The 24,720-nt window shown below is 40.0% G+C and overlaps 1 protein-coding gene and 1 long non-coding RNA gene across 2 annotated transcripts; one reads left to right on the top strand and one right to left on the bottom strand.

Annotated features, from left to right (window-relative positions):
* Positions 1-3,447: 3,447 nt before the first annotated feature.
* lurap1 (leucine rich adaptor protein 1) lies at positions 3,448-23,004 on the bottom strand. The gene is made up of 2 exons (XM_056378670.1): positions 22,427-23,004; positions 3,448-10,495 (listed from the first exon to the last, which is right to left on the bottom strand). The coding sequence occupies exons 1-2, from the start codon at positions 22,637-22,639 to the stop codon at positions 9,599-9,601; spliced, it is 1,110 nt and encodes a 369-aa protein (XP_056234645.1). The 5' UTR covers positions 22,640-23,004; the 3' UTR covers positions 3,448-9,598.
* LOC130170952 (uncharacterized) lies at positions 22,774-23,791 on the top strand. Its single transcript, XR_008828056.1, has 2 exons — positions 22,774-22,915; positions 22,998-23,791. It is a non-coding gene; the product is annotated as an uncharacterized LOC130170952 (long non-coding RNA).
* Positions 23,792-24,720: the final 929 nt, after the last annotated feature.

The following is a 24,720-nucleotide window of genomic DNA, read 5'->3' as shown; positions in this document are numbered from 1 at the left end:
TTTGCTGAGGTTTAGATGAGAAGACTGACGTGTAAGAGGATGGACCTGTATCATCAGCATTCAAAGGCACTAATTGTAGGTGGTGAGTGTGAGTGAGTGTGGGTGTGGGGTGGAGAGATTTCATGTTTGCCTTGAACCAGTGGCTGTGATTCAGGGGGTTGATTGAAGGCAGGTGTGTCTGGGTGTGTTGCCACTCTATGGTCTCCTGCCACATGCAGCAAACAGGTCTCTCTGTGTGTCCCATGCATGTGTGGCGATTTCACATGTATGGGAAATCTAACTTTTTCTTTTTCATGTGGACAAAAGTACTTTTTGTACATTATGAAAGTTATATGCTACATTATATTTTATATCTTGTTTAGCCAGTCTCCAAGCCAAAGGTAAAAAGGACAAGTTGTGGTTTTACGGGGAGTTATGTGCAGGATTTTTTTGCCTTTGCCATGATTCCTGTGATACAGCTACATATTTCCCCATGCTTTAAGGCTTTACGCTATGCTAAGATAACTATCTGCTGGCTCTAGCCTCATATTTAGCTTACAAATATAAATTTTCTTATCTAACACTAAAAAAGTAGAACAAAAAAAGCAAACACGCATGTTTCTCAAAACGTCAAACTATTTCTTTTTATATTTAGTTTCCCATCACCCCCTCCCCCTACTGTTCCGGGTCCTCCACCCTGTCTTGTTAGCAGGGAACCTTCCTCCTTCCCACTGTTTCACTGTGCTTTTACAGCTCCCCACATTGTTTGTGTGCACTCCATACCACTGTGGAAAAAACGCTGAAATGGAAATAAAAAGACCCCGTCAGGGCTCTGGATAGAGCACAGGTTGAAGCAGTGGCATTTACATAATCAGTCGATTAACTGCAACTTAAAAAAAGTGCTGCTCTCCGGTCTGCTTTGGCCTCCGATGGTGTATTGTGGTTGTCGGCTGTAAAATGAAAATCGCTGCTGACACAGGCGTCAACACCATCTGCAAACACTTAGCCTGCTTCAATTAACAGAGTAATGCTTTACCAGACAAAACCACTGTCTCCTGGACAGTGAAAATCAGTGGCTGACACTGTCACCAGCATTGTAACACAGCAGTACATCATCTCAACAGAACCACCCATTGTCGCACAGTTCTCAAACTCTTGAGGTTCAAGGAAGGCCTACATTTTTTAGGTAATGTGGAAACGCTAAAGCATGTGTGTGTGTGGTTCCACAGTTGATGCATGTAGTGTTTCTGCACTGCACCTCCCAGAGATCACCTGTCAGTCAGTGTGAATGGTTGTTTCCCAGTGGTAGTGAAGATCAGAAGATTTTTTTTTTCTTATGTGAACTGCAGCAGGATTGGGGAGAAGCTCATGAGACTGAAGCTGGAGTCAGATCAGACTCTTGGCTGACTGTGAATTGTGGAGGGGTGTGAAGGTGGATTGTGTCCACTGGGCTTTGAAATGACAGCTGACAGCAACAATATAATTTGTAAGGCTGCAGTGAAATCAGACAGATTAAAGCGGGTAGGGGCAACATTCACGGTCAGTTGATACAACTGAAAGCAGAGGGCATGAAAAGGACTCTTCTTGGTTGAGCTTCATCTACACAATCCACACAATACACCCCTTACTAATACACATCTGAGCCTAGACAGCAGCTGGGTGTCCTGACTCTCACACACCCAGAGGGCATCCTCACATCTGTCCTATTGTCACCTTCTCACCCACACACACTGTTGTCATCACCTGTTAGCCCAACCAGTGTATGTTCAGATCTGCAGAGCTGATCCATTGCATCACATCTCCAACATCCTCCCCTCTTTTATAATCCCTCCAACCTCTTTCCTCTCAACAGAGTCTGAATACACTTCTCTGGCAAACAGGCAAAGGAGTCCAGAAGCTGTTGTTGGATTACATGCTAATAATATCATCGCACCTCTTTAGAGTGGCTGTAATAAAAAATTTCAAAAAGGGGGCAGGGCTAACGTAGGATTTATACATGTGCACACACTTGAATACACACATTGGACAATGTCGACTGACTTCTTGATCAAATATCATGGTGGCAACACTAAACCCTCATCACTCATGACCCTGTAAAGTTGTGCTCCTGTCTGGAGGTTTGACCCCCGTCACGAGTGTGAGTTCAGAGGGTGACTGACAGATATATCTTAATGAATTGTTGTTATTATTATCACCTGTGTTGAACTTTGGTCATATTTACAAAAGAAATTCAGAATAGACTAAATTAAAAAAAGAAAACAGTCTAACGACATATCTCCAGATTAAGTGGAACATGTAGGAGGACCACGCTGTGCTGTGTGTGAACATTTAACATCATGTAATGAATTTAAACAAACAGACTTGCTCCTTGGAGCTGTAGACAACCTTACTAAACAAAATCATCTATGGACAACTTACAAAAATGCTAGGGAGCATTTGCCATTATTAGACATAAACCTTCTTTAAACAGTGGCCTAAAAGCTTCAAAGGAAGTTAACTGTTTACATGATATGAGCTTTGTGGTGTAATGTGGTGTTGATGTGTGTGTGTGTGTGTGTGTGTGTGTGTGTGTATCCATACACCTTTCTGTTACCTGCTGTAAGAATGATAGTGATGCTGGCTCTATAGTTTCATCAAGCAGCATACTGTCACGCCCCGTCTGGATAGTTAAGTTACCTTTTTGTTTCTCCTAGTGATCTTTGTCTCGTACTTCCTGTTTTATTCTGATACTCACCTCTTGTCTTGTTTCAGGTCCTTTACTTCCTGCCCTCATGTGTTTCAACCCTGTGCGATTACCTGCCCTGCCCTAATGTGTTGCACCTGTGTCTCATTTTCTCCCTCCTCCTGAGTATATAGTCTTAGTGTCCCCTTCCTTTTGTGCCAGTTCGTCTGGTTCCCTTCTGACAGCGGTCCAGCATTTTTTCCTTGTGAGTTTCTTAGAGCCATTAGTTTCTTGACCTATTTTTGCCTTTTGCCTGCTGATTTTGGACACTGTTGCCCTTCTGACTGATCTCCTGTGTATGGCCCTTGTTCTGATTAAAAGGACTGATTTTTGAAGTCTGCATTCGAGTCCAAGCCTGTGGTTCAGCATTGACACATACTGTCTACGAAGTTGTTTTGGGAAATGGCCATTGAGTGTTCTGAGTGCTAATGGATCTTCATTGACAAACCTTTGTGGGAGGGCAGAGCCAAGTATTGATTAGGAATCTAGGAAAGGTTCAGTGAAAGCACTCAAAGCAGTTTACATTAAGAGGTCAAGAGAGAAAAAACAGCTGCTGATCAGGAGAGGGTGGAAAGGTTTTGGTTTTAAATTTCTTCCTTTCCTGTGGGGAACATTTGATACAGTGCAACTGCTTCCCCAAACTAAAGGATCAAGAGGTCAGACTGCTGACTAGGCAGTTTTCCGGAGCAACAATGCTGTAATGTCCTAATTCCCTGTTTGATGTGAGAATAAAAACACAGGCAAAAAACATTTAAAATATCTTTAATCATTGGATAAGCTTATATAATTTACATACTGCATAATATTTTTCTCCACATCAATGAACATGAACCAGGTATTTGTTGAACGTTTCCACTTCACAAAGGAAAAAATAAAATTTTTCTCATGGACACATTGCATAGCAAAATAATAGAAATGCATCGTACCATGAAAATAAAAATAGTTCCACTCACTCAAGCAAGATATCGATTCGACTGATCCAGTGTACTGCAGTCGGTCTCAGTGGCTTTTTAATCTTCCAATCCTCGCTTTGTGTTGCCTAAGTTAAGTTCTGGACCCTGTTCAGAGCCCAGCGTGCACTCAGTGGGGTTTATTTCAGTTCACGTCCATCTCTTTGAGCAGTTTGGGATGTGAACAAAACACACACACAGGGATAAAGTAAGTAAATAAGATTCAAGGAAAGGAAGTGCTTAATGGCTTTCTTTGAGTAGCTGTCAGGTACCTAGAGACCCTCGTCAGTTCTGGGCTAAATTGTGCTTGTGTGTGTTTGTGTACATATAAGAGGAAGGAAGAAAACAGTAGGACACCGGGAGTGGGAGCTTCCTTTTAGCCATATGCTGTGGTGCTGTACTGCTCAGCTCACTGTTTCTTCCTCTGCTCTGCCTCCAGGGAGACACAAACAGTCTGTCTTTTAGCTTCTCAAAAATGGCCAAAACTTGCAGAGAGCTCTTGACAGCTTTTCAGGTGGCTTAACAGAGAGGGTGACTGTGCTGTGTATGAATACTGAACAGAGCAGTGGGGAGTGTGACAAAAAGGAAGCAAAGCTGGTATCGGCAATGACTTCATGCACAGTGGTTTAGTGTGCTGCAGTGAAAATGAAAGACCAGCTAAATTCCTACAATCAAAAAAGGAACATAATCATCACCTGAAGTTGACACTGAATGTTTGGCTTGTTTTTAACTGGGTGGCTTCTGGTTTCTATGTCTTAAGGACTTTTCAAACACAATTTTTTTTTCATTTAGTTACATTACAAAGAGTAAATCATTTCAAGCCAAAACTGACTGTTTGACAGGTACAGAGGATTCCTAATGTAACAAAACTGGAACTTTAAACTATGTTTAACATTGTTGTGAGCCACCTGAGAGGGAGAAATCACTATTTTTGAACATATCTTGTTTAGCTTTGGACAAAACCTATTGTTAGTCACAAATACAGTCAGAGCCTGAGATTAAAAGTCTTTAACGAAATATTTTTAAACATTTTCAAGAGATAGAGATTAGTGCTTTTTGCAGCAGTCAGATTCAGTCACTTTCCCTAAGTCAGCCTTTATGACTTTTTTTCTTCCTGGTGGTTAATGGTTAATTTACTAATGCTTCACAGCTCAATTATAAGCATTAATAAGAACAAATTTGGGGATTGCAAAAATTGTGCAAAATTACATTGGTTGGTGTTTACCCTCTCTGGTTATAATGCAGTTAAATGTATGTAATCTATCAGTCAGTGTTCATGGGTTCCTCACTTTCTAATTAGCCCACAAGTCTCCCAAGTGTATGTTAACATGTAATTGATTAAAGGATGTAATCATTGAGTCTTCAGATATAAATGTTAAGTCATTAATTCAAGTTAAAAGTGTTAATTATTAATAAATTGATTTTGGACCATATCATCTGCAGTATTTATTTAATAAGTGGTCAAATAATCTAACCAATCAAAGGGATTTTTCACAACCTGATAACACAAAATGTGTCCTTATTAGTAGTTTATAACTGATCCTATAAAGCATCAGTAAATTAAAATATTAACCATGAATAAAGCCATTACTTTCAAGCTCTTTATAAAGGGTGCCTTATTGGAAAAATGTATCTGAAAATCCAGGAAGGTGTTAATCATCACATTAACTGTCAATATTCATCAAGAGGCAGCAGTCATGTCATCTGTTCTATCTCACCTGCCATTATCCAAACAGTGCTGTTGCACTGCTGCTGCAGTGAACACTGTCTTATGCAGCCACTAGAGCCGAAACCTGGTCGGTCTCATTGTCATGACAACCGTGTGGATATCCACTCGTCTATGTAATCATGCTGTTTGTCTTGTGCCCAGAATAGCTGGAGGGTGCCTGGCACCTGAAGCCAAGGCAAACACATCAAGCCCTGGGCATCTTACGAATTGTGGACATCACAAAAGGATAGAACAGAGGGATTTTTGACTTGTGTCCATCTTCACTCCTTATAAAAATTCTGGAAAGTGAGGAGAGACATTTATTTCAGCTTTGACAAAAAGGTATTTCCCACAAGCTTGCCAGTTAGTAACACTTCCATTTTTGCTCATGCACACTGCAATTATCATCCCTCTCTTTCAAAAACAATCAGGCTGCAAGCAATTCCTCCTGGCACACAGACTGTCAGCAATCTTTAAATCTTTGCCAAAGAGCAGTTAAAAACAATGTTGATATTCCAGTTTTAGACTGGACGTGCTCAGTGAAAACACATTAAACCATCATGGGTTACAGTATATCTTCAGAAAGACACACTATAGTTGATGTAATGTGTTTTACAGGTTTTGTTCCCTGCACTAAACTGTTTTTTTTTTTTCTTCATATGGCTCAGCTAATTTGGAAAGAAAACCACAAACTAGCAGAACAGACAGTCTCTTTGGCATGCAATATTGCTTTACAGCCAACACATATGTTAAAAGGGGAAGGGGGCTTCAAATGACTTCATGTCTGTACTGTGGCTGGATGATATACCATGGCTGAAATACTCATCCAGAGAATGGTAGATGCTCTGTTTGTATGTAGAGAGGGAAAAGATTCCAACTCGTCCAAGAGTTCAAGGTCCAGTTTTAGCTCAGTTTTCCTTGCCTGTCTCCAGGACAGGCCTGTTTCTGCGGTGCCGGTTTTATGGTGCTGTCTCCAGTGAGAGGGCATTGTGTGTGCATGATGTGTGTGTTGGCACAGACTGAACATTTCCATCAAGCCAGTGTGGTGGTGGAAAGTCGGATGAAAAGAGAAGCAGGAGGAGGAGAAGAGAGGAAACACTTCAGTGGCTCAAACAAATGGAGATGCTGAGTTTAACATCTTTCTGTAGCTGCCTGTAGAGATAATATTTCTGTACAGAGAGATCCAGCAGAAAGTGAATTAAAGTGAACTAGCGAAGTTGACTCTAAGACGCATTATATATTAATGAAAGCAGTAAGCAGTTGACAAGTAATTCACTTTTTACATGGAGAGAAAAAGGTAGACCCATTGACTGCTCTCCAAATCCCTGAACCAGAAATAGCAGGTCGAGCGTTGGATTTATCCACATGTTGAAACAGTGTACACAGGTCTGTGTCAAAGCTGAGAAAGCAATCCATTTCTTATTTTAACGTAAACTCAATCTTTAGTATGTCTAACTAGCTTAGTAACCAAAGTAGTTAAGCTACTCCAAAGACAAAGAGTTAGCTTATTGTTCAATTAGTTTGTGAGGCTACAGGTTATGTAAAAAAGCTGTCTTCCCAACTAGTGTGTTAACCATGCAGTGTAAAGGCCTGGAGGGTTTTTAAGGAGCTCTGTCCTGCTTTTTACTTGATATTACCTTCAAGCAACTGAAGGCAACTTTATCCAAGTTAGCATTACATTTGCCAAATACCTAAGTTTGTCCTCATCCTCAAAGCATTTTGTCTGGTAATGTTAAAAGTGAACATAGTTTTTACTGACTAAGTATATAAGGACAAAAACAAGTCTAATTTTAGGACCTAACGATAACTTAATTTGGTAGCTAGCTATTAGCTGATAATATCTGCCAGGCAAAATCCACGGTCATCAGCTAGAAATAAGAAACCTGCTTCTGTGTTGACTGTGACTGACTCTGAAAGTTTCAAACAATTCTCAACAGTAAAGGACAAAGCTCAAGTGAAAGAGTTGTACAGAGGAGCATAATGATACTGTACAATGGAAGAATGAAGCTGACTTTAAATGTCAACTTTCAGAGGGTCATAAGATAGCCAAGCTTTTTAGAAGGAGCTTCTTTTTTTGACAAGGTAGCATAAACACTTGAACACTGATTATGTAATATGTCCTCCATTTTATTTATCAAATGTGTTGCACAACCCCTGCAGCATTAACATGACAAACTGCTGACTGGTAGGAGGTGTAGTAACACTGTGACAAATGAGCTGAAAACACATGAAAACCTTTGGGACTCGTCTATTCTTATCCAAACCTGACAGGCCAGCTGTGCTCAGGCAGGCAGTCAGCACACACAAATACACTCATCCTCTCCCTGTCAGTAGTCTTTCGAACTCCTGAAGAACAGACAATTTTCATTTTCATTTGCTGAGAAGAGGCTGCTTATGTAAGCCAGTAGAAAGGCCTCAAAAAATATTGCTTTTCTTCACTGATTGTGTTGGGTCTTCCACACATTTCTCACAATTCGACCAATAAAGCTCTCAGCACAGGGCATGCAATATCCACCCAGCCAACATAACACAATTACCACTCGACACTCCAAGAGCACACAGACTGCTGTCGGTCTAGCCATTTGTACACGCAAGCAGTGGCCAGGAGGAGGCAAATATAATAAAGTTAAAATCAGTCAAAAACCCCAGATTATCATAACAACAGTGCAGTCATCTCAGGAGGGGAAGTACAGGCATATGTAGTCAAGGTTTACACCAATCAGGCACAACATCTGCTTTTAAAAACTAACACAGATTACCATGACGTTAAAACGAAAATATTCAGCCATATTCAGGATTTGTCTACAACCAGTCACGACTAGTACCTGATGCACAGAGTAGCTGTACTGTGATTCAGTGAATATATAATATTGCAGATGGTTGGTTAATCACTGACGTTATTAGCTCCACAAAGACACAAATGCTAACAGTGGGTACATTATTTCTCAATGAGGGAAACATTTACTAACCTCAGCGCTCTGTCCCTTGTCGTTCAAATCATCTACTATTGTTAAAAGGAAGTGTTTGGGGAGAAACACGCTTACAGATTTAATCATAACACTTATATTTAACATTTTGTTAATACTTTAACAAGTCATACTATCTATAATTATTGGAAGTGCTGTCCAAAAGTAAGGGTCTATACAATAAATTTAATTTATGACTTGAATAAGAGGTTGATAAGGGGGAACTTTGGTTTTATACTATTACTACTACCTTAAATGTAGTACAGGAGGCTCTCAGTGCTAAGTAGTGATCATTGTAGAGCAGTGGTTCCCAACCTAGGGTTCAGGACCTCCCCAAAGGGTCCCAAGAAAAATGAAGAAATATGAAAGAAATTTTTTTTTATTTGTTTTTTGTCAATTTTTAGCTTTTTTTTTTTTATAGTGAAATCCTAGGTAGTTTCCATGAATTTCACCATTTTCCTTCTTTTAAATGCCTTCAAATAAATAAATAAAAATCCAGGGAGGAAAATTCATGCTCTGGTTGAACTGCTTTCAGCTCATGACCACAATAAGGCCATAACCTGTGAAGAGAGGCCACATTTGTTTCATTTTAAGGGCTCACACAACAACACGGCTGAGAACCACTGTTGTAAAGGATACACAAAATGTTCAACAGGACGTACAGTATAAAATAATTGAAAAGCAGTCTTTCTTTTACGGGCTCAGAATAAATATATAGTATTGTACTTTGTGGAAATTATTTTTCTGGGTGAATAGTAGAAAGTCAAATTATATTTTAAATCTCTAAATTCATCATTAGTTGATACTGTATACCACATGTCAATCTGAAATCATGTTTCAGCTCTCCAGCAGATCATCTCACTGTGCTTTATTTGTAGGTAAAAATAAAATAGAATAAAGTAAAATGAAATAAAATAAAATCAGGGAATGCCAAGAAAGATCCTGAGAAAACTATGACACAGGATTTTTAAATTTTCCTAAGTTTGTGTGAGGCAGCCCAGTTTGGCTAAGTATGGTCAAAATCCTGTAATGTGCATCGATCTTATTACTGACATCAATGTTTTATAGAAAGTTAGTGCAGTCACAGGAGGGAACAACAGAACAATAAAGTTATTCTTTGTCTTTTAAACCCAGTGTCTTTCAAAGAAGAAAGCCTCACTATGTGCATTTCACAACAGCAGTTCACTCTTCCTCCAACCTTCACTCATCTGGTTTTTGATGTTACAGAGGGAGTGGTCAATAGTGGATTTAGTCTCTTCTTTTATTATCCTTCTTACAAAAACGTCACATCTTCTTGCGACTGCACCCACCGCCAGTGCGCGTCGTACTCCAGATGCATTTTGCCATTCATTTTGCAAGTGTCCAACTCTATTTTTCCGTTTTTGTAAGGTTTGAGTTTGGGGCTCTGGCCGGTTCCCAGTTTCTCAGTGAGGCTGGGGCGGGTCGGGCCGCCTGTTTGTGTGGCTGGTTTTTCCAGAACGCCGTTAACCTTCATGGATTGTGCCTGGACATTGTTCTTAGAAACAGGGCTTCCCTTGCCGGTCTCTGCAGCCTTGCTCCACACCGGAGCATCTTGTTTTGGGCCCTCAGACTTGGCTTGGGGAGAGCTGACAGGAACAGCTGGCTTCTCAGTTGCAGTCCCACTTATCGCAGTCGCAATGACAGCACTGGTAACCACAGTCACTGGTCCACCTTTCACCTCCATCCCATTTCCAGCCCCAACTCCATTCTCATTTGCCCCAGCCCGAATCCCACTCCCAGCCCCAGTACAAGACCTCATCCCTAACCCAGCTCCTGTCCCAGCTACTGTGGCCCCGGGGCCTCCCCCAGTCCGGCCCCCAGCAATAGCATCTGAAACCAGTGGTGTGGAGGTGCAGATGACCGACTCTGAGCTGGAGGGGCAGTATTCATCCATGTCATCCGCCAGGGTGTCAAGGTAGCTGCCGATGGAGATGTTATCCAGCTTGTCATTGGGGTCCTGCAGGCTGCTCCAGGAGCCTCTCCAGGAGGTGTCGGGGCCCTCTCCCAGGCTGTACTGGCTGCTAGTGAGGCTGCTGCACCGGCTGGTCAGCGTGCTGCGCTCCTCCAGCAGCCATTTCACCGCCTCAATACCTTCATGGACTGCCAGCAACTGCTGCAAGATCTTCACATCCACTGAGCGCAAGTGGGCCTGAGGGAAAAATTAAAAAAGAAGATAAGGATGAAATTCCATTGACAAAGTAACATTGAATGTTTTTAATTTTTCATTGCACTCCTCTGGAAATTTTGCAGTTTTCAATAGGAAAGAAAAAGTTATACCAGACACACACTGAACCTGGGGAACCACCAGGACTACTTATTTTAAGCAGTCATCTTTGGCTCTAGGAGGAGTGCAAACACCATTATAATGCTATTAAACCTTTGCAGATTACCATAATTGGAAGTAACATATAACAGAAGCTGGCAGGTCTGGGTATACTGTAAGCTGCAACTGGAAACAAATAAGGTAAAGGTAGTGGAAAAGTAGTTAGAGATGGAAACAGAGAGAGACAAACAGGTAAAAAGAGGGAGAAGAAAGTTTAGAGTAGCAAAGTGTGGTGGATTAAGCTGTTTAAGAGTGTTATAGGACCTAAAGTAACACAGAAGGAGAAATTTGACACAGTGGAAAGTATGACACAAAAGAAAATCAAGAAAAAAAACATCACTTTCCTGCAAAAGACTGTGCAAATATGTCTAAATGCCCTTTAAATGGTTGTGTGTGGGGGAGTCTGAAAAAGCTAAATGGTGGATAAAAAGAAGAAGACGGCTGTAGTCATGGAAAATTCCACCCCAGAATACATTAACAGAGGTCTGCGGTGAAGTGCAGGGCCAAGAGGTGATATATGGCACCAACATTCAAAGCTCAGCTTGGTGATCTCCACCTCTCTCTGCAGATAACCAGTCTCTCTCTCCAAGCTCAAGCCTTAAGTCTCTCACTATTTCTCAGTTTCCTTCACATCATATTTTTCCTTTATTACTTTTTCTGTTGATCTCTCACTGTGCCACTCAAAGCTGAATTTGTATTCCGCCTCACTTACTGTGATTTTGGCTACTTTCAGACAGGTTTCATACAGTTTTTCCTACTGATGATAAGAACATACAAAAAGAGGAAAAAAAGTAGTACATGACCCAGATCTGCCCCAATTAAATGAGTTCTTCCCTGGTCTATGCCCAATTCCTGCACCAAGTTTGGTGCAAATCAGTTCAGTACTTTTTGCATAATCCTCCTGATGAATAAACAGACAGAGGTGAAAACCCAACCACCTTGGTGGAGGTTTAAAAAAAACCAAAAAAAAACAGTAGCTTCTGATGTAGTAAACTACTTTTGCCTTGTTGCCGTAGCATAGCTTGCTACCTTTCTCTGGGTGTAACTTCAGTGTAGTGAAGCTTCTTTTAATGTAGAGTAACTGGTAGCTTATCGCTCACTTCACTTTCCGAGTAGCTTCCCCATCACTGAGATGGAAAGTAAATCACACCTGAAGTAAAGTACCCAAAACAAGTACTTTACTGTATTATACATAACGTTATAATGCCAATCACATAAATATGACAGGGGTGATAGTCATGGGAATCCCAGCCACACAGAATACACACAGAGAACATATATATATATATATATAGTATATGTCCATAAACATAGATTATAGGTTGTGCTAGTAATTTTAAGGATCATTTTACAGCAAATATGTTAGAACATGTCGCCTTTTATCAACGATTGGTAGAAGCGAAAGGACCTAAAGCTGCTTAGACCTATTTATAGTCTTAGTGTAGCTCTTATTTCAGGTCCTTATGACCTTTCGGTTATGTCAATAAAACATATTGACTGAAACCTGCCAAGGTTCTCATCTCTTAGTCCTGCATAATATAAACATCTGTAGTTACACCTCCAGTGGAGCGATGCATCATGTAGATTTAGTGTGTCAGGTTTCTCTGTAGTGATTGATCTGTGTTGCTCAAAACAAACAACTTCGTTCAAGAGCCTAAGATTCCTCCATCTACAAGGACGACACTTTGTATGAACAGAGATGAATACCCCTCATGCATCATCTCTGTGTGTAGGAGGTGGCAGACCTTTGTACGAACCAGTCACCAGTCAGGACATGCTGCAGGGTAAAACCACTTTAGCACATTTAGTCCTCTCCAATTCAATGGCTTCCCTTCATCTTTCTCAGTATCAGGCCCTCTGTGGTTAAACAAACCACACTGTAGGAAACAGATTTAGATCAGTGGTTAACAATCTGGATGTTGAAATCCCCAAAGATAAATCTGACAAGACACAATATGATATATGGGAGGACAAAGAAAAAAATCTACTGTGTAAAATAATTTTTTTCCCCCCGACTTTTTCATGTAAAATAAAGGAAACTTTTTCACCACTGATTTAGTTATTACTGCATCCTCACATTGAAAAGGGTTAGTTTGGCTCCTTGTAGTTGGAGCTCACTTTGCAATCCATGCTGAAATGATCAGTTGTCATCACAACCAATGGCTGTACAAGGCTAATTCATTAGCTCAAACACTGTTACAAAACACTGTCTACTTTCTGTTACTTTACACATTTAAATAGGTTATTTATGAGGACATTGTGTTTACTTACATAAAGTCTTGGAGGCCTACCCAACCTTAAACCATAACTACTACATGCCTAATCCCAACCCTTACCCAAACCTTAACCTAAGCATATCTTGAATGTTAACCAAAAACCAAGTCTTAATCCAAAAATACAGAAATTATGAAGCTTTTGGGGACCAACTCTTTGCCCTCAGAAACGTGATGAGTCACCAAAATGTGGCTAAGGTGTCTGACCCCACATTGATTGATACAAGTATACACACAGAGAGACAACACACATCAGCTGACAAGCAGAAAAGACACCTGGGATAGGACATGAGGCAGAAAATTGGAGCTTTTACACGGGGGCTTGTTTGCAGGAAAGCAAATGCACGAGCTGTGTGGTCTGTGTGGAGATATGCTGATGCCAAAGTCACACTGTACGCTAAATTACACCGGCAGACACAGCTCTAACAGCATCTGATGAAGGGCAAAGAAACAAAGAGGAGACATCAAATAGAATATAAATAGGTTATAAGATCCACCCATCCATCTATCCACTTCTACTGTACATGAAGCACAACAAAAAAAGCGTGTGTGTGTGACTGTGAACCCACTGGCGTCCTGGCACACAGACATTTGGGGTGGGGTTCAGGTTTGAGGTTTTTCAGCTGGCAGAGGCTGAAGGCCTAATGAGGGTGGCAGTAAAAGTAACTCCATGCGTGTCAGTGCTGAGGTGGCACAGTGTTAACTAAGCTGAGCGCGCTGCTGAGCTGGGCCTGTCTGAGAATATAGATCCTGTTAATTCATTGCTGCTTTCAAAACTCAATCATGTGTTCCTGCTTCTTCAGTGGGAAAGCTGCATTTTGTATGAATTTTGATTGTACTGTTATATTTAATATGCCGTCTATCGATAAATATGGATGAAAGAAGGATTCAAATAAAGAGTTGAAACCAAGCTGATTAACCACGTAGGCAATCGGCAGAAAATGAATCAGCAACTGTTTTGGTAAGGGTTGGATAATTTTTCAAGCAAAAATTCCGAACATCTCAGTTATGAGGATTTTTGTTTTTAAACTGGAAACTTTGGGTTTTAGAGCATTGGTCAGACAAAATATGCAACTTGAGAATTTCATCTTGGGCTCTAAGAAATTGGAATGAGCATTTATTTCAAATTTTAGACATTGTATAAAAAATAAATGATTAACTGACAAACAAATAATTGGCAGATTAATTGTTGCTGTTACAGCTATAGATATGTATCTGTTTTCCTCAAAAATAATATATATATATAAAAATATCTGGCTCAGAAAACGGAATTAATAATTAATCCCCTTCTATTCAAGAAAGAACTGTTGATTAAGTGTGATTAATGTAAGTTAAAAACATAAAATGATAATAAAGAAACAGGGAAAAACAAGCAGAAATGTAACCAAAAGACAGATTAGTTGCTTTCATCATCCAAACTTAATTACTAGTGTTGGTTGTGGTCTTAACAGAAATGCTTTTCTTTATTTTTAAAATCAGACTGTAGATATTTCCTTGTTTAACTAAAAAAAGAATATGCAAATATGTCCTTAATGCAAATTAGAATTCACGTTTTTGCCAAGAATTAAAAATGCCTACACTCATCTCCAGTTTGTGCCTTGTATCGTGCGTTATGCTGCTGTTGCTAAAGGTTTTTCTTTCATCCCCATTAATCTTATTATTTCCAGATTGATTGCAGCCTTTAATTATGTGATGAAGTCAAACATACTCATTACAGAGAGGACACTGTCAAATAAAAAAGGTCAAACTGGGGCCAAAAGGTTTCACAGCAGTGACAGCAGTTTATGTGAGAGCGGGGGATGGAGGTCCAGGACTATGCAGCCTTGAGGACTGAAACACCATTAATCATCTTTTCTCATTTTTCGGCCATTGGTACACAGCCAAACAGATTTCAGTTTTCCTACTCAGGCACGAGGCCAGGCACTTCCTGGCTGACCCACAGGATTCTGGAAAGCTCATTCCCCTGCTTTTTTATATCCAGTACATAGCATATGTGTGTGCACTGCAAACAATATTCATCACAACAATCGTTTATAATTCATCTAACTCAGTGAGAAGTCACTTGGTTCAGGCTCTTTCTTAAAACAACCTGGCAATGCTTGATTTTCTGGGTCTGTAAATTCCATTTTGTTTTCAAATAATCTCCTCGGAAGTTTCCTGGAAAGAACAATATAATTTGATTCTGATGCAAAGTGATCAGTTGGTACACTTCCAGTTATTTCTAAATGCTAAACTAGCACACCCTGACATCTTTTATTCAGTGGATAGCAGGTGAGCTACACGTGCAAAATGTATCTACCAGCAAACAAACAATTCAGCATGAAGAATTAGGTGTCCAATAATAAATGAGGGAGTAATAAATATCCACCGGGGTTTAAATGGAACAGTTTCTTTCCTTGAAATTCATCTAGAATCAATAATAAACTAAAATACAACTAATCAAATTTACTACAATACTACAATAGTCTCTGTTTTTCCTATAATTACAGCCAAACTAAATGTTTCATTCCAGGAACTTTTCAAGAACAGACAACAACAGACTTGTATAATAAAGTGTTACCAACAAGTTTTCATATCATCACAATTCTCTATCTTGTCAAATGTTTTCATGATAAGAAAAATGAATGAGAACAAATGAATCGATCTTTAACATTAAGGTAAAAAGTGCTGTGAGAAAGCATTATTTGGCTTCCATATTGAAAGAAGAGAAGGTTGTGGACCACTGGTCTAGATGCTCTCTTATGTTTTCTGTTTTTCTTTTTTTAATGTGCAAGATGTTATGAAATGTAGCTTTGGTAATCTCTAAACTCCATAAGTTGCTACAATGTGGGTATTATTTTTGTAATTTTGGCCATCATTCTGATCTGTATAATAATAATAATAATAATGTTGTTGGCTTGTTTACAACCAGTCTTTGGCTGACTGCTCGTGTTCCTTACGCCCATCTGTCTTCATCATAGCAATGAACTCATCAATTACTTTAACCATAAATGACCATGAAAATAAAATACTCCTTGTAAGAAAGCAGAATTATCCTTTAAGCTTTCTCTTCATGTTATAATATACCATTAATGTGCTTAAATGCATCAAGACGCTGGGGGGATGTTTAATGTAAGGACACAGTTTCAATCATCCACTGACAAACCAGGTGTCTAAACACAGACATTTATGATACAGTACATTGTGATGACGTACGCACAGCTGAAGCCTGATCGGTGACGCAGACTCTCCTGTGTGGCGAAAACAGCTTCCCAATGTCACACAGTCTGCTGAATCACTGCCAGCAGAAACAGCACGAACACACACTCCATCTCCCATACACCAGCAAAATAAACACAGTCTCTCTCTCTCTCTCTCTCTCTCTCTCTCTCTCTCTCTCTCTCTCTCTCTCGTCCCCTGGTGTCACTGCCTGTCGTTTCATATTCCTAATCTGACTCGGGCACACTGCAGACATACGGAGTCCTTGCAGAGAGTCCCTCCAGTCTCTAGTAGACAACAGAAGGTCGCCCCTGTCTCTCTCCACAAACCCCCAGCAGCTCCATCTGTCTGTGTTCACCTCTGAATGCTGCGTAAAATATCCACTCATCCTCGTTGTCCTCCGATTCTGTCACATTTTGTGTTTTTCTGTCTCTGTATTTGATTGAAAAAAAAAATGGCATCTTAATCCCTCTCTTTTATTCTGTTTCTTTGTTTTAGACTACGCAGCATGTATGTGAACACGATATCTCCAGAACTCCTCAGGGGAATTTGTAGGATTTCATTGCAGAGTCCCAGTCAGTCCAAATGAAGATAAAATGTTTCATGAAATCACAACACAGGAAAAAAAATTTCTACTGCATTTCAGTCCTGATTAGAACAAGTGGCTTCTTTTAAATTTGGTATCGGTCTCTCCCTTTTGTCCATCTTTTTTCATGAAAGACTTACTGTCAAAACACAAGTGACAACGCAATGTAATGGAAGAGGAAGTGGCAATGTTAAATTGTTACAGTCCGAAACCTGATTGTTCTTCTTATGCGGTCGATAAACCCTAATGCTCCAGCTGCTGTGAAATCTGAGAAGTCCATTCAAGTTCATTGTTAAGTTCACAGGCATCAAAACAAGACAGAGAGGAAATGAGACATAGTAAACAAAATGTGATGGAAGAATAAAGGAGCTAAGATTGTTTAGCAATGATTTAATTAGACAATCTGGCACTGACATTATCTGTGAGGAGATAGCCAGTAGCCAGACGCAGACAGAAGATTATATAGAGAAGTCCCTACAGTTCAGCAGCTCTGCACTCAAAGCTGACTTTGCACTGACATTCATCTACACAGAGGTGGAAGACGGAGATAGAGAGTGACAGGAAATAGCTACAGAGAAAGAGAGAGACAGGGAGACATGAACAAAAAAAGGAGAATGACATATCCTGGGCAATAACACAACATTTGCCCTTTGGTAGCTTAAAATACAGGTGCTGATCATGAATAAAATGTTAAAAGCAGCCAGGGCCTGCATGTGTGTGTGTGTGTGTGTGGCAGACTGCCAGCCCTCTGTGGTTTTAAAGGAGTGTCTCCGTATCCAGTAAATCTGTTTAGATCAGTGCAGAGTGTGTCTTCCGTCAGACAGCTGGAGACGAATGCAAAAGATAGAAGCTTTAAAACTGATGAACAAGCGACACTCAAATCATTGATAAGGACATTTATCTGCTTCAGTCTGCACTGCTGTAAAACGGTCTCGACCATACTGAGCCATAAGCACTGAGAAAGCACAGCACATGCACAGTATACTAAAGCAGCTTAGAGTGTTATATACTTTCATATATGTCTTCTTTTTAGGCCTTTCTTTACTTGGAGGTCAAAGGTCAGCGCCACAGTGTCCTCACAAAACACAGTTTTGGCCATATGGACGTAATATCTCCGGAACTCCTCAGGGGAATCCCTTCAAATTTGGCACAAACATGGAGCACTCAAGGATGAACTGATTAGATTTTGATGGTCAAAGGTCAAAGGTGGAGATAACCTCACAAATCATGTTTTTGGCCTCTTGAATGTGATATCTCAATACCGCCTTCAGGGAATTTCTCCAGATTTGGCACAAAAATGCACCTGGACTCAAAGATGAACTGATTAGAAATTTGTGGTCAAAGGTCAAGGTCGCTGTGACCTTAAAAAACACACTTCCTGGCTGTAACTCTCAAATTCATAAGTGATGACATTTTATATCCAAATGGTCAAAGGTCAACTTCATTGTGACATCATAATGTTCTGCAAAAACACTTTATTCACACATTAACACATCATTCAGAGCTGTAACTCAAAAGGGGAGATTGTCATTGCCATCTGCAACTCCGCTGGTTGTTGGAAGCATACAACCACGAGGTGGTAGTTTTATTTTGTCTAGCATAAGATTGTATAGGAGAAAAGTTTCACACTGTGTTATGTTACCTTTATAAACATAAAGCGAATATTTTTGAAAATTTGAAAGATGGGATGAGCGTTTTGTCTATTTCAAGCTGATACGTTGAAGTGTTTTACATAAAGTTTTGTGGTGTGAAGTTTTATATGAGAGGTGAAAGACAGCTTGTTTGTTCCAGTCTAACATACACTGTAAGGAGTCGAAGAAATGCAACATAACATACTGTTTTTCCTGACAGTTAGCAAGAGGCAGAGCAACATTTCATTTGTGGTGGTGACACAGTGACAACATTGCCCACACACACACACACACACACACACACACACACACACACACACACACACACACACATACATACACATTCCTTGATCTTACAGTAGAAAGAGGCTGCAGCAGCCATGCATCACCATAATGTGTGGTTACAGATGCACTAGATTAACAGATGAATGAGGAACAGACGGACAAGTACAACTCACAGAAACACTCACACAAATATGCAAGCAATGTGAGAAAAAGTAGCAGATATTAGCCTGCTCCAAAACATCCTGTCTGTGTGTGGATGTGAACGTGGATCTCATGAGCTTCTCAGCATGACAGAGAGTGTTCAGGAAAAAAGTGAGAAAAACACAGATCCAGAGACTTTGCCAGATTAAGCGTGTGTGTGTGTGTGTGTGTGTGTGTGTGTGTGTGTGTGTGTGTGTGTGCATGTGAGCTTTTCCATTTAGCATTACTCTGTAGACACTCTGTATATGCGCTACTGCACATCTTAGTAAGCAGATTTCTGATGAAAGTGCAATGCTCAGAACTCATCTTGTGCACTCCCATCACTCCCATAGATGAATGAAACACACACACACACACACACACACACACACAGAGAGAGACGCAGCCCGGCTCTGTGCTGGAGGTTTCACGCCCCTCCAGTTAGGAAGTAGCTCTTTATCACTATCACTTTCTCTCTATCCTCCCTCCTTTGCAGCAGAACAGATTAATGGCTAAAACTGTGAACAAATCAGTCTGGTTCTCTGCTCTCGACAGATTTATAGAAAATCTCCCTAGATGCTTTGTGAATTCAAACTGAGCACTTTGGGCAGAAACACACTTGGGAACAGGCTGACATCAGTGTCTGGTTACAACAGTTAATTTCTCTGTAAGTCCCATTTGACAGCCTAATAATTTTACCGTTTCATATATGGCTGATGAGAAGGTTGGAGACTAAATATGAGCCTGTGTCTCCTCTGATTTTGATAAAACTGGGATAGATAATGTCACTGAATGTGTCCAAACACACACAATTAATTCCATAAAACTGGCCATTATTTACACTTACCGAGTTCTCGAATGGACCTGCCTGCTATCACAGTGCCTCCTGTGGTTGAGAGGGGATTGTTAATGCAACTGTAAAGGCTCTACCTCCGCCTCTACCAGCATGAGTGTTGAAAGAGGACTGAAGGGCTATGCTTGAAGTATGCATTCATGTGAGCCTTAGAATTTGGTGGAAACACAATGGGAGTCTATAATTTTTACCATAATATGATGTTTAATAAAATAAGGTTTCAATATGCAGCATGTCAGAAATTGCTGAAAACGCATTTGTCCTAGTTTTGCAGAGTCCAGAGAGAAATCCTCAAATGTCTTGTTTTGTCTGACCAATCCCAAAAATATTTAGTTTGCAATTGAAGATTGTGAAACAAGGAAGTATTCACAATGGCAATCTAGTTTTGCAATAATCCAGTCATTAACCGATTATTAAAAGTGTTGCCAATTCATTTTCTGTAGATTGACTAGCTGATTAATCCACTAATCGTTGCAGCTCTAATGTGAAACATCTAATTATGTACTGCAGTCATGCAATAATGTAATAGGAAACACAACTGCCCCCCCTCGAAGTAGTTAATGTGACATACACCAAACAGTAACAGCATTAAAACAGGAAACGTTTTTATTGTTGTGGCTGATTTGTGTATAAGAGTTCATTCTGAACCATTAGTAATTTAATGTAAAACTTAATTTGTGGTTTCAGTTATTTTCCATGGCTTCATGGCTTGACTCACAGAAAAATACACAGATCAGTCACACCATTAAAACCAGTCACCTGTCTGGTTTGTACACAGGACAAAAGTTTTCATAAGTACAAATGAAACCAAACTAAAGTACACATATTTGCATAATGTAGATGCAAGATGTAGAGTATGTGTTGAGAGGGCCAAATAGTGATTATAGGCCTACATGCTGATAATGTTATCACATCAAGTGTTCTTTTAAAGAGCGTTGTTTCCTCTTTAAGACTTACAGTCTCCTGCTTCTAAAGTGCATTTCGATCGCCAGCAACCTAGAAACCTGGAGTGAAGTAAGTTTCTATTTCCAACATGTGACCGAGCTGATAATGTGTTTTGGATGTTTGGATGTAACCGATGTGTTTTGGAGCAACGCTCTCAGAAGACAGCTTGCTTTGTTTGGGAGGTGGTTTGTGGTGATGCATGTGCTCTATCACAATCATGGCCTCGGTGCACGCCTGCATCTGCCACAGGAATGTACAACATTCATGATCATTGAAGGAAAAGAACAACATTCGAGTGATGCATTATTGCTAAAGACCTCTGTGTTTAGAGGAGGTGGGGTCCAAGTAAACAAGAAGACAGAGAGATACAGTAGTTGTATAATAGGAAAAAAAAAAAAAAAAATCAACCACTGCTCAAAGGAAAATCATCAAAGAACAGCCTTGACTGAGCAAAAGAAAACATTTGATTGCAGTTCACAAGCTTTTAGCTGTGATAATCATTTAATGTGAAAAACAAACGCAGTCTTAAAATACATTTCAGAGGGATGATGTACAAATATATCACATGAAAAGTCTGTAAGTTTGCGCCCAACTTGAGGGGATGGGTTCAAGGATTTTTTTTTTTTTTTGTACTTTATTTGACATTGTGAAATATCAACATTTTCGTCAATATTTGTCCTTTCGCTGAATATCATGACTACATCATTATCAGATTTCTCTCAGTCTAAACTATAAGTATTGTTATTACGCTTAATAATCAAATACTGGTCAGACTCTTTTCACAGTTCCTATGATGGTAACAAATGCATTAACTCGTGAACATATAATGAACTGCCCTGGTAGACTGTTATGCTAACATATCAGTGTTTAACTACATATTGATAATATACTAATAACAGTAATGAGCAACCTGGACTTGAGTTGTGTGTTAAATTGAAGTTATTCATTAGCTCTAAAGCACCTACAGTTAAGTATTGCTATAATGTACAAACACAAAGCTGTTAAAGGAGAAATGACTAAACAGCTTAAGGCTGGGTGGTCCTACAGTGACATGCAACCACAATGTTAAGAAGAGGCAAAGTCAAATGAAAGACTTAAAATTCTCATATCACTACCTCTGAAATAAAGCTTACCTGATTGGAAAATCAAGCTTGAGGATGTACCTTTGGAGGCCAGAACATAACCATTCATTGTCCATCATCAGCAGATGTTCAGTGATGCTTTAAGGTTTTGCATTTTGCACATTAACTGAGCAGCGAATGTTGAGATCTTTAAAACAATTTGGTAGTCATGGTTAAGATGAAATGGCTTATTTGATGACAAACATATTCTGGACATATTCCGTCCTTATTTATGGAAATGAATAAATCCAATCCTATAAAAGGGGGATTAACTTCTCGACAGAAAATCTAAGTAGCTACTAACATTAGGAAAAAAAATAATCCTGATGTTATATAACACTGTATTGTTTTTCATTGATTAGGAGTTGTGCAACTGACTATGTATAGTTTAGAACTATATGCCTGAGTCACGATAAACAGATCAGCTGCTAAATTAGCGCTTAACTACAGTGTCCAGTGGAGCAGAGAGCTGGCTCAGTTTCACAACCTTAGCTAAGCATCAATGTGACAGCTCAATGCTGTGGTGACTACAGTGAATGCCACATCCTGGAAAACAAGAGTCTATCACACGTCCAACAGCCTGTGCCGCCACGCACGCGCGCACAGACATACACACACACACACACACACACACACACACACACACACACACACACACACACACGATCGACTAAAGCAGTCTTACCATCTCCATCTTCAGTTTTCTGATCTTTTCATCCAAACTCTTCTTCCCCGTCTCCTTACTGGTGTCGTGCGCGGTGGTCAGCTTGGCGTCTCCCCGGAGAGAGGACGCGTCTTCCCGCATCCACCTGAGCAAACCCTCGGGGGTCTTCCGGCCGATTTTCATCTCTATGTCTTTCAGATCTGGGATGGCCTCGCTGGCACTGCCTTCCTCCATCGTTTGCCCCTGGGTTTCAAACGAAAAGATCCGCAGGGCAGAGATTACGTCCGCTTCGTCTCTTGGAAATTGTTGCCTGTCAAGCTACCACAGTCACTTCCTATAGGATTGTATGGCATCCTATGCGACTCCAGCTGAGTTGGACTGCGCCAGGAGAAAGAAAACAGTCTGACAGCATCAACACAGCGTGCGGTTATTCCAGCAGATAAACATCAATGGCTTTTATCTTAGCTGTATCACCATCCTCTGTCAAAATGACTCTACCTAAACAAACTGGTGAGCATCAAGTGAAAACAGGAAAAAAAATCTTCTAATTTGCTGATTATTTCACGTGGCTTGTTGTTTGGTTCCTCTACAGCGGTAAACACAGTCTGATCTCCAGGGTCCAGTGTCCTGTGTGTGAGCGCTGTGTGTCTTGTTGGAGATCCCTACACTGAGCTACATTGCGCAGATTCCACCTGCATGATGACAGCGACCAGCAACCGCAGAGTGGGAGAGAGTAGAGCCCACACCGTCACGTCAGCGACAATGACATCAAACAAGGTCCGGTCAGGACTTCCAAAATAAAATAGGTTTAAAGGAAGACGTTGGTTCTGAGGAATAGACTACCAAAATAAAAGTATCAACAACTTCTTTGTGTGAATCTAACGTCTGTCATGAATCGAAGACGTTTAATGAAGAATTCAACAGTAGATAAGCCCATACCGCCCATAGAAACACATAACTGAGAAGTTAAATATCCTGTACAGGCTGGATTACCCATAAAGCAAAACAGATAACTGCACAGGGGTCCCAGACAGTCAGGACCCCTCAGAAGCCCCAGGTTTACTCTGTTTCTGGTTACATAATCTATTTTTAGGCTTGGATATTGAAGAGGGTCTTGAAGAGTTTTATTGTGCTCTTCTGTTGTAAAGTCTTGTTTTATCAAATTGCTTTAATTTTTCTGTGTGTTGAGTAGATGTTGGGCAAGGTAGGTATAAAACATATTTCATTTTGTATGAAAATCGCAGATTTTGAGTTTAATTATCCTAGAAAACCAAGAGACTTGCAAATATTCATATTTGTTAAGTTGGTAGTGGAAATTTGCTGCCATGTCATCTGAGGTGCCTGAAGAAATAATTAAACTGCCTTGTATAATGTGGCTCAATAGAAGCTGAAGAACTTTTTTTTGCCCCAGGAGGAAGTTAATTAACCACTGTCCTGGATCAAAAATTTGCTGCTGAATTTGCATGTCTTGCCCCCAGACAATACCTTTTATTCATCATGATGATGATGATGATGATGATGCACCACATGATCTCATAGCAGGTCTGGCTTATTTGGATATAATGACACATAGACCAGAGACCCAAGGCAGCTACAGTGGGACCCTCCCTAATCTGATCAGACTGAATATGATCTGAACCCAACCTGACTTTAGTACAATTTCATTTCGGAATATTTACCATGTACACATAATAGGTCAAACCAACAACATATACCGGTCAAAGCATTAATTCCTACACCATATGGATGCACCAAAGGGCATGGACATTTTTCATCATCAGTTCTGTGGTTAGACTGTGTCTGTATATCCACTGTTTTAAGTAAAAGCAGTGTCAAAATGTGTTGCAATGGGCATGTGACCAAAAGTAGCACACATGCAATCCCTTTGCACTGTCTTCATGAATATCAGTGATATTCTGTACACTAAAGCACACTCTGTGGCAGATCAAAAGCCCATTCCTGGTTATTAATATATTCATTAATTACACCTTGACATCTAATCCTAAAGCTTCAAAATGCATATTTCTATTTAGTATTAAAAAGCAAAGCAAGGACACATCCATGCAATAATAAATCTTTTAGTTTCAGCTGTTTTCAATTTTCGACAACTTTAAATGCAGCTGGCTCAAAAAATTACAGTGAAAAAAAAAAGTAGGTGTAATTGTTTTTAACAGCCACAATCTTAGTTACTCAAATTACGGTTGCAGATCATTTCACTGAGCAGCTGTTTCGATGCAGCAGAGCCCCTCTGGGTGGGAAGGATGAAGAGTCTAGTCAGTGTAATGAGGTACGACAGTTGTCTGTGTTACTAAAGA

Source organism: Seriola aureovittata, chromosome 6 (assembly GCF_021018895.1).
Source record: "Seriola aureovittata isolate HTS-2021-v1 ecotype China chromosome 6, ASM2101889v1, whole genome shotgun sequence".
Taxonomy (NCBI): Eukaryota; Metazoa; Chordata; class Actinopteri; order Carangiformes; family Carangidae; genus Seriola; species Seriola aureovittata.
This window is presented reverse-complemented; position numbering and strand designations above follow the sequence as displayed.

Coding starts and splice junctions, on each gene's coding strand:
- lurap1 (XM_056378670.1), bottom strand. CDS start 22,639: ATGGAGGAAGGCAGTGCCAGCGAGGCCATCCCAGATCTGAAAGACATA. Junction 10,496..22,426: donor GAAAACTGAAGATGGAGATG/GTAAGACTGCTT, acceptor TTTTTCCCTCAG/GCCCACTTGCGCTCAGTGGA.